This window comes from Plectropomus leopardus, chromosome 22 (genome assembly GCF_008729295.1).
Source record: "Plectropomus leopardus isolate mb chromosome 22, YSFRI_Pleo_2.0, whole genome shotgun sequence".
Lineage (NCBI taxonomy): Eukaryota > Metazoa > Chordata > Actinopteri > Perciformes > Serranidae > Plectropomus > Plectropomus leopardus.
In genome coordinates, this window is record NC_056484.1 from 18,452,566 (window position 1) to 18,462,789 (window position 10,224).

The window sequence follows — 10,224 nt, forward strand, 5'->3', positions numbered from 1 at the left end:
CCATCCATAGACTATGTCCATGAAATCACTGTTTCTCAACATTTTGGATCTTGTGACCCCTCACAATGAAACAATTTCTATTTGTGACCAGTCATCAACACTCACACACGTCGACTACAAAGTAAAATTAAATCTTTTTTTGTTTTATAGTTTCTTAGATCATTCCACCATATTTTTTTAATCTTACAAAAAAATAATGGCATATAAAGATAGATATGAAAAAAACAATGAAGTAGTTACAAATAAGACATATATATATTTTTCTCTTTTGCACAAAATAAGATACCTTTTGATGTAGGTAGTGATTATAAAAAAGCATCAATGGAGGAACTGAGAAAAAAAAAAAAGAGGAAAAAGATCTTGGCATCTAAACTGATTCCAGATTTTGAGTGTCACCTAAAATTAAATCTTGAAGTCATTTTTAGAGACCAGAGGGGGTAGGAACGTCTGAAAAAGTGAATGTCATTTTGTGTAGTAAATGTTGGGAACCACTGCATTAAATGATAATGAATGAGTAAAGATAAATCTGAAGTATTAGATGGAAGAACGCATGCACATACAGTATTTTTGCACTTACGTGCATGTGTCTACTTTAGACCCCATTCAGAACCAGACGCTAACTGTGGGTTCAGTACAGGTCAGACACAGCCCAGCCTTGCTCAAGAATCATCTCTATAAGGAATGAACACATGATTTAATGAAAAAAAATGGGAGATGAAATGCATAGAGAGCCAAAACTGGAGCAGAACTTTGTTTTGTGCTTACGTAATCAAACTCTTTGTAATTCTGCGGGTTTGATAGTGAACTTTGTGAAACTGCGGTTACTGGACTCTGTAAATGCTGACATAGAAAAATAACTTGTGACATCAGTCTCATGTGACCAGGTGAAATGTGGGTTAAAAGGGCATTCAGAAGCCCTCTTTAAAATGATGACAAACACAAGTTCATGTATAAATTGATTTAATAACCTTAAAGGCCCTAAAAACATATTTTTCAATCAGTATCCTACCCTGAGCGATGGTCCTCGTTCATAAACAAAACCACAGTTTTGTTACATAATTCTGAATTGGTGTTTTATGTTTGAAAAAATAGGGGATGTCACACATTTCGTCGCATTAATTAGTATTTTCGGCAGTATGAAGGAGTATCTGTTGACAGGGCAAAACAATGTGCTGTCACGCAACAATGCAGCCAACTCGTCGTAAATATGCAAGTTATAGTGCCGTAATACATTACAGAAGCACGTCCTGCATTGAAGACTTAGTCGTCAGGGATGCATCAGGACATGCAAGAATTTACATTACAAGAGAAACGCATTTAAATGTGTCACAGACCACCTCAACAAGTACTGTGAGTGACCTGATCACACTGCATATTGGTGATCGTTTACCCTTGTATTTAGCACTGTCCACTTGTGATCTGATTGACCAAGACGCATTTCAAAACTGTCAAGGTTCTGACATTCAAATCAGATCAAACCACACCCTTACGATCCTTAAGGGTTTGTTGTTGTTGTTCTAAACATTGTCTTTATTGTTTTTATGCCATAACAAACCCAGGGCTGAATTGACTAAAAAATGTACAAACGTGATCATATAAATGCCCAATTAGCCTTCTCCCCTTTTCACATTCCCTACTACTCCCCCCTTTAAACCCCGACACACCCATCCCACCCACCAATTCAAGTCTGAGCCTTAATTTCTTTAGCATGAGTGTCTGATAGAAAATAAATAAAAATAAATAAATAGAATAATATAATGATAATAAGCATGTAATAAGTAGAAACAGTACAGAATATCCAAAAAATTAATAATAATACGAAGAAATTCTTCGTATTATTATTCTTAATAATTATAATAATAATAATACATTTAAATAACAATTCCAACTACAATATACAATTTAGGGGAAAGAGTAGGACTAAGAAAGCAGCAACCATAAAATGAGCTTGATTTACATATACATAACGATTGGTGTTAGTACTAATATGAGTAACAAAGGAGTACTATATTGAGGGCTCTGTTAGAAAACCACCCCAGATCTTTTTCAACTCTCAGGGATTGTCCTTCAGGTTATATATTATCTAGTCTTTCCATTACCCGTAAGTTTTTGCTACCTAAGGATGCTTTTTTTCCCCCACATTTTAACATTGATTGTTGCTTATTTTGTCAGTAATATTAAAGTTTTATGAAATAATACAAACCAAGTTTTGAGGGGATTTAATGTTTTAGTATCTAAATATTTTAAGAATCATACTGACTGCAACAGTAATCTCTGCCAATCATTCAGTATTTCACACTCCATATCAACGTGTTTTGAATCTAACAGCCTCTAATGCCCAGCAATTTATAAGACTACACATGTACTACCTGCAAAGACTTAATGTTACATAGGCTGTAGCATATGAATACACATTTGAAGTAGTTGACACATGAACACAAATATCAACAAACTCGCAACAGCAATTTATCTGTTGAATTTTTCCGTTTGCTCCTCCAATGAAACACTTGACTCTGTTTCATCTTTAGCACTGTTCTCTCCACTTTAACATTTCCTTCTCTGCCGACAGCATTCATGAAGATTTTAATCTAATCTAACAACCATGTCACTTACTGCTTATTTCAAACCATCAGATGGTCTGTGCATCAGCTGAAAAACAACACAAAGGAAATAAGATGGAGTGTGATAAAACCTTAACTCGTGTAACACTGCTGCGAAAGCCTTTCATGAACCACACCTTCCCTCAAAGATCCCTGCAGCTGTGTTATACTCTGCTACAGTTAATGAAGGATGACATCTGCAGGATCTCTAATATTTTTCTAATGTGTTTTTATATGAAACAGCTGTCGGGTGCATGAGGCTTTGATTAAGGCTTTAAGGTGCTGTTTGCATGATGGGAAATGAGGTTAGCATTAGTGGGTTTTTTTTGTGGTTTTTCACAAGTATGAATAGAAACATGCTGCACATGCAGCTGCGTGCATATGCTGGTGTGGTAGCCTTTTAGTCACCATTCACACATTTGCACCCTTTGCATAGGTTCCATAATCTGCAGATATTTGTATATACATGGCAGAATAGTGAGTAAGCATATGAAGAACTGATGAACTTTAGGACATAAATTCAGAGATTATGTCTAAATTTGTCAGAAGAAGATCAGACGAGAGTTATTGGCAATCATTTGTAAATACAGTGACATGTCAGCTTTGTTTGTGTTCTTTTCTGTTGTTTATAGAAGCTTAAGGTGCTGTTTGCAGTGGGCAGTGACGGCGAGGTCAGCGAGCCTCTGGAGGTCAACGCTCTCAGCTGTGACTCAGTAGAGCAAGTCAAAGAGAAAATCCTGTCCACATTCAAGGCCAAGTTTGGTTTCGCTTACAACAGCCCCCTCAAGGATGTTTATATCGGTAAGTAACAGAGCAGTCTCTGTAGCCCTGTGTCTTTAAATACTGGCATTACAATAAAGACTAAAAACAGTTATTAATTGATGTTGGAAACAAGTCAAACAACCTGTCCCAACACGGGCAACATTTATTAAAGAGACAGTTCACCCCCAAAATCACAATAAAACATTTTTCCTCTAACCTGTAATGGATTTTGTGTGAGTTGCAGAGTGTTTGCTATATCAGCTGTCAAGATGTCTGTCTTCTCTCCAATATAATGGAACTAGGTGGCACTCAGCTTGAGGTGCTCAAAGCACCAAAAAAATACAACTGAAAAACTCATGTCTCTGTCAAATCATGACCTGGCTGCTAAAGATAATCCACAGACCTTGTTGTGAGCAGTTTCATGAAGGAACCGAACTATTTTCTTTCTATCGGACTACACCTGCCAACTGTATCATTACGAAAAAAGGCAGACATCTCCATGGCTGATATTGCCAACACTCAGCAACCTACACCAAAACAATCTAGATTGTTAAAAGCACTACAGAAGAAAAATATGTATGTTGGGGTGACCTTTCCCTTTAGGATTCAGTCCCACATTCACTGTCATGGTGGTGCCTTACATGTGTAATAACGTGGCTGAAAATGCAAAAAAAACAAAAAAAACTACAGTGGATAGCTGTTTAAGAGAAACTACTAAGTCTCTCATTAAAGTCTCACCATATGTTTGTGGCTTGTTTTTAAACAATTATGTCTCAAAAAGATTTTTCACACAGTTTTACTTTTTTTCCCACTAGAGTATGAGAGGGATGGATCATTTGTTCCTCTTCAGGACGTGGATGCAAGCTCTGAGGTTATCGGGGAGGTGACAATGCTCAACACACTCAAACATTACAAGGTGAGAAAAAGGAGTATTTAAAAAGCTCTGTCAGTAGAAGAGGGCTCTCCACTTCTGCCATGTACTCTAATGCAGAAAGTCAGGTAAGTGTGTATGTGTTGTATTGCGTGAAACAATCCCCTAAAATGCTGCATGTCAGACCGATCTCACTTAACATGAGTGCACGAGCCTCTGTCAGTTGGCAAAACACCCCTCTCACTTTGACTATTGTCGTTCCTGTCTCCACCGGTCTACGCCACAAGAGAGGAGCATGCAAACACTTTTTTTTTTTTTTTTTTTTTTTTTTGGTGCCTGTCATATAAATGGCCGATAAGGGCTAATGTGCTGCAGCGGCGCAAAACATTTCCATTAGAGGACATGTGCTGCAACTTCGGAAATGATGTCAGTTCAACAATACAGAAAAATTCAGAAAATACAACAATGGAAACATGCTGCAAATAAAACAAATGTGCTGCAGAAAGACAAAAAAACATTAACAGCACACATTCTGCAAATAAAAAGGATGCAGAGTCATAAAGTCATATGCAGTGTGACAGTGCAACAATTCTGAATCTACAGCGGGTTTGCTGTTAATGGTTTGTGTTGTAAATTTGTTTTCACTTTCTGCACATTTCTGTATTTGCATTTGTTTTGGGATTTTTGCATGTGGTATCTTGTCTTAAGCTGCAGCATGATAGAAAGTTAGCAATGGGATTCTAGTCACGTGACCCGAAGACAACATGGCTGCGTAGCTCATGGGCTCCAGGCCCTTTCAAGTGATTTTCACTTGAAAACTCTCTATCAGTACTGCATTTAAGAGACAGTTATTATTTGTCTGAAAGGTTATTATGGCAACAGTCCAAACCTGACATCTTTCTAAAGTTAAAAAAAAACCAAACAAAACAAAACATTATTTATTTAGTTTTTAGTCTGAGTTATCCCAGTTATATGTTATATAACTTTAACCCTCACTGTTGCCCTAACATTTTGGCTACTGTGGTAATTTCATATCAAGTTGTTGGTTGGTAATTCTGTTATCAGGTTGGATAGCTTACTGAATAAGCATTGCTGACTGGGCTCAGCTGCCTTTCTCAGTGCCAGGTGTCTTATAATAAGGTTTTTTGCTGTTGATAGTGAGCGTTTTTTCTTTTTCCACTAAGTGTGGTTATGTTTTTGTTTATGATTTTATTTCTAAAGGGTGAGTTATTGTATACAAACAGGTTTGGCGGCAGGGAAATAGGATCTGGTACTTTATGGCCTCTATTGTATATTGTTAATGTATTTACTTTCATTTTTCTCATTTTTTTTTCCTTTTGCCTTTATATCTGCGGGCAGAGTTGCAAATAGGGGTGTATGGCTTTTATCAATTACTTTGCCATTGGCTCCCAATTTAATGATCCCTGCCATTTTCTGTCTCTCTTTTTATTATTATTTTTTTTTGTTTAATTTTTATCTTTTTACATTTCCTAAGGCCTAATATAATGTGATGTGGGATTGGGGTGCTGCCAGGAGTGGGGCGGGGGCTGGATGTGGGGGTACTGTTGTGTATTGTTGTGTTGTTGTTTTCTATGTTAAAAATAAAAAAAAGATAACAAAAAAATTACAAAATTGGCATGACGGCTTGACAGAAACTAGATTCAAAATGTAAATAACAACCCTTTCATCGCAAATACCTCCCATTATATTTTGAACATGGACATCTTTAATCTAACAGGAGAAAGCTATATAGTTCACGAACAGCAGCGAGAAGAAGCTGTTTTAAATGTGCAAACATTAAGAAGGTGACAGGGCACTTGCACACAAAAAACACCAGTATTAGACATAGATAGTCTGCGAGGTGTTATACCCAAACAACAAAAGGCAGATCATCTGACATCAGTCCAACTTCCTCTGAGCTGAATGCGTGAACAAAGTTGTTGGGGACATTACTCAAAAAGATACTTTCACTTTCCTAACTTTAAAATTTGCTGTAAAACTATGAAGACTCATTATTTCCTTTAGGCAACATCATAATTAAATTTTGGCCAACTGAGTCAGTTAATCTTAGTGAGAGGAGATTTGTCATTAAAGCTGCCAAGTTGAGATAATTTCTGTATGAGATAAAAACATACTGGAGGCAGAGTGGTTATAATGGCTTCATAATGGGATCTCTTGTGTGCTCTATGCATCTATCATCCATCAGAGTGGCATCACAGCCAGGGAGAGAAAGACTCCGACACTTGAGTTGTGTGATAACCTGATGGCATGCACTGTCCTGGCCAGCCAAACCACAACTTAAAAAACTTAAATACACTTGATTTGTTAAGCAGGAAACATAGCTGTTGTTGTCAGAGGAAATCCTTGTAATGCCTAATTCTGGAGACATTTCAGATTTAATTGAAGTCGAATTGAGTTTGCTTGAGTTCCTGAAAAGCTGATGTTTCTTGAACATCTCCTTCCAACATGTGGGTCAGAAAACTCAAGTATCTTGGGGAATCTCTGTGGGTGACTGTGGCTTCCTGTTATGTAAACACATAGACAAACCATAAAACAAAACATGGTGAAAGGCAACATTAAAAGCAAGTCTGTAAATGCCAGTTTTTAATGCAACACCTACAGTATATGCAGTCATTTTAGAAATGTCAGCCTCCCAAAGTGCAAAGGCTCAGTGCAGTTGTTTGTTCTCATCTTGTGTTGTTATAGTCAATTCATAGTCTCTTTTGGGACAAAGACTGTAAAATTAGAGGAAATCTCACCTATCAATCTGTTTGTATTTCTGTAGGTGCCTGATGGAGCGACGATCAAAGTGCTTTCTAGAAAAACCCATCCTCCTCTGAGCCCACAAGGAAGTGTGAAGGGTAAGAGCTAAGAGGAAAAACACTGCCTACTCAGCTTTTTTTTTTACTTTGCTTTTCTTTTCAGTTTTTTTTTTAAACAAGAGTTAGATGAGAAGATAGCACACTCACGTCTGTGCGCTAGTTATGGATTGGGGATTATCATATCTTAGCATAAGGACTGGAAACTGAGAAACAGCCAAGAAAGAAACACTTTGTGGGTCCTGTATACAGTAAAGACTTCTTAAGAACAATATCACTGTGCCTTAGCCAGGCACTTATAATTTGAAATGGAAAAGATGTTAAACTGTCAGTCTGTTACTGACAGTTTAACATCTTTTCCACAGATTAATGCTTCCAATGGGTCTTATCAGTAGGGCTGAGTATCAATTTAAAAAATAATTGCTTTACTAGTAACAAGAAATGTAGTATAGCCATTTTGGTTGCATAGTGGTACGCTGAACTGCCACCTTCACAAATACACAGCACTTGACTACACCACAGATTGTATGGTTTGTACCTGCTAATTGTTTTTTCCTAACGATCATTGTTGTTTTCTGTTCATTTTTCCCTTTAGATGAGGAGAACTTCTCTAGAAAATACTTCCACTTGGTAAGAGGCAGTTTATTTTTTATGATTGCAGAGGTGAATCATCAAATCAGGTCATAAGATAGGAACATTTTAATAAAATTATGTATTATCCGTTCTTTTGATATTCAATTTCAATTCCAAAATAGTAAAACTAAAAAATGGCTCATTTCATTATGTGTAGTGATTTAAAGGTCCTTATACAATCGAATTGAGGTTGACTAATTAAATGGTTGTGTAATTCCTCTTTTCTGCAGATCGATCCTGATATAGACGAGGACCAAAGGAAAAACCCAGAAAGGAAGAAGTTAAAACTGAAGGAAGTGCACCTCACCAAGCTACTCTCCACCAAGGCAAGAGGAACCAGTTGCCTCACTTTACTTCATTAAACACGCACCAGCACTTATAGAACTGATACCTGAATCTCTCCTCGCATGGTTATTTTAACCACCAGCCACAGTGTTAATGTTGTAGCGAAAGCATGCCATTTTTGTGACTCAGGCGGTAAATATGCACCTTGGTAGAGCAGCTGCAGCATCACTGCTCTGTCTGTGTCTGCACAGGATGTGCTCAGGCACAGTATTATTATAGGTTCTATTTTTAGTGTGTACAGTGTGAGTAAACTAGGAGCCTTTATGCAGCCTTTGTAGAATTGATTATAATAAGAGCATGTTTGTCCTATCAGAGACCCGTGAGACACACAACTGAAAAATGCAGCTGAAATGCTAAATAAATAAATAAATAACAGTACAGCTTTCTGGTGACTGTGGGATTGTTTATATAATTGTATATTTATTTTAGAGGAGAGAGAATTCAAACATTTCATCATACTGTTCTGAATTATAAGGTACAGCAGAAAATTATATTACTTTGCTCTCTGTCTCTAAGGTGGCGGTGCATTCATATGTGGAGAACCTGTTCAGATCTATCTGGGGGATGCCGCAGAGCAGAGCCCCGCTTGCTGTCAAATACTTCTTTGACTTCCTTGATGATCAGGCAGACAACATGAAGATCACTGACCCTGATGTCCTGCACATCTGGAAGACCAACAGGTACTGATGGATCATCCAACACTCTATGGAAAGTATGAAAAGTTTTAGTACAGAATTTAATACACATTTTTCTTTCTGACGTTGTTGTCCGACTGCGCAGTTTGCCTCTACGTTTCTGGGTCAACATCCTGAAAAATCCCCAGTTTGTTTTCGACATGGAGAAGACTCCACAACAAGAAAGCTGTCTGTCTGTCATTGCTCAGGCCTTCATGGACTCCTTCTCCCTCAGTGAGACCCAGCTTGGAAAGGTAATGTACAAAACGAATGTCTGATAAATGGCTGGTTTATTATGAAGTAATATCAGGAATGCACGAGAGTTAGAAATACAGTCTTTTCCCAGTGGCACACACACATACAGTCACATTCCTAGTATGAATTTTTTATGGCATACTTTTCTGTGACTTAATAATATTATAATGTATTACAATTCTAATATTTTTTTAATGTCATACCATACAATAAGATTTTTAGTGATTTGTATGGCGTACATTACTGTGACCTCTTTTTAAATACTATAAAACCAAATTCTTTATGACTCACTAACTTGACTTTATGAGGGCATAATGAACTTTGAATTTCATACATACTATAGACATACTATATAATAGCCTTTTTATTATATACTATGTTTTGGAATTAAAATGTTGTCTTACTAAACTATGTTTTATGGCACAATATAGACAATATTAAGTCAAATAATACTGCGACTTTTTTGACATTCTTTAATGACATATAATATTAATTTTGTTTTGGCATACTCTACAACAATTTGTTTGTTTTTTTAAAAACTTTTTTTGGCATAAAATATTACAATTTCTATGGCATTCTTTACTATGTGTGATACCTTTATGACATCTATATGGCATACTATAACAAGAGGTCATAGTATAGTGTGTCATAAGAACTAATGTATTATAATATGTCATTAAAACAATTAAAGTATACTATTAAATTAAAAAAATGCCCTAGTGTAACATACTATAATAAGAGATCCTACTATAGTGGGTCACAAAAAAGTCCCATTTCGGTAATAATACAAAGTCATAGTGTAGAATGTCATAAAAAGTATCATAAGCATTTTGAAAGTATGTCATTAAAAAGCCATATTATCCTACGTCATAAAGCAATGTCATAGTATAGTATGTCAAGCAAAAGTCATAGTATGCTATGAGGTACAAAAAAGTCATTGTATAGTATTTCGTAAAAAAAAGTCATATTATTGTGTGGCTTAAAAAATATCATAGCATAGTATGTCATAGAAGATGTCAAAGTATATTATTTCAGTAACAAGTCCGAATACAAGATATCAAAAAAGGTCCTACTGTATGGTATATCATGAAAAAAATGTCACAGTAGAGTAGGCCAGAAAAGAGTCGTGGTATAGTACATCAGAAAAAGAAAACATGGTATAGTATTTGATTAAATAGGCATAGTATAGTATAGTATCTGATTTTAAAATTAAAAATTTTTTTTAAAAAGTCATAGAATAGTATGTCATATGTCATAAAAAAGTT

The 10,224-nt window shown here is 36.1% G+C and overlaps 1 protein-coding gene across 2 annotated transcripts in view; it reads left to right on the top strand.

The window, feature by feature from the left end:
• plxnc1 (plexin C1) overlaps positions 1–10,224 on the top strand; it is a 39,921-nt gene that overhangs the window by 23,568 nt on the left and 6,129 nt on the right. For both annotated transcript variants that reach the window (XM_042510990.1, XM_042510989.1), the window contains 7 exons: positions 3,233–3,401; positions 4,178–4,278; positions 7,019–7,094; positions 7,648–7,682; positions 7,916–8,011; positions 8,547–8,710; positions 8,811–8,958. In XM_042510990.1, coding sequence (XP_042366924.1) covers positions 3,233–3,401; positions 4,178–4,278; positions 7,019–7,094; positions 7,648–7,682; positions 7,916–8,011; positions 8,547–8,710; positions 8,811–8,958 — 789 coding nt within the window. The remainder of the gene's footprint in view (positions 1–3,232; positions 3,402–4,177; positions 4,279–7,018; positions 7,095–7,647; positions 7,683–7,915; positions 8,012–8,546; positions 8,711–8,810; positions 8,959–10,224) is intronic.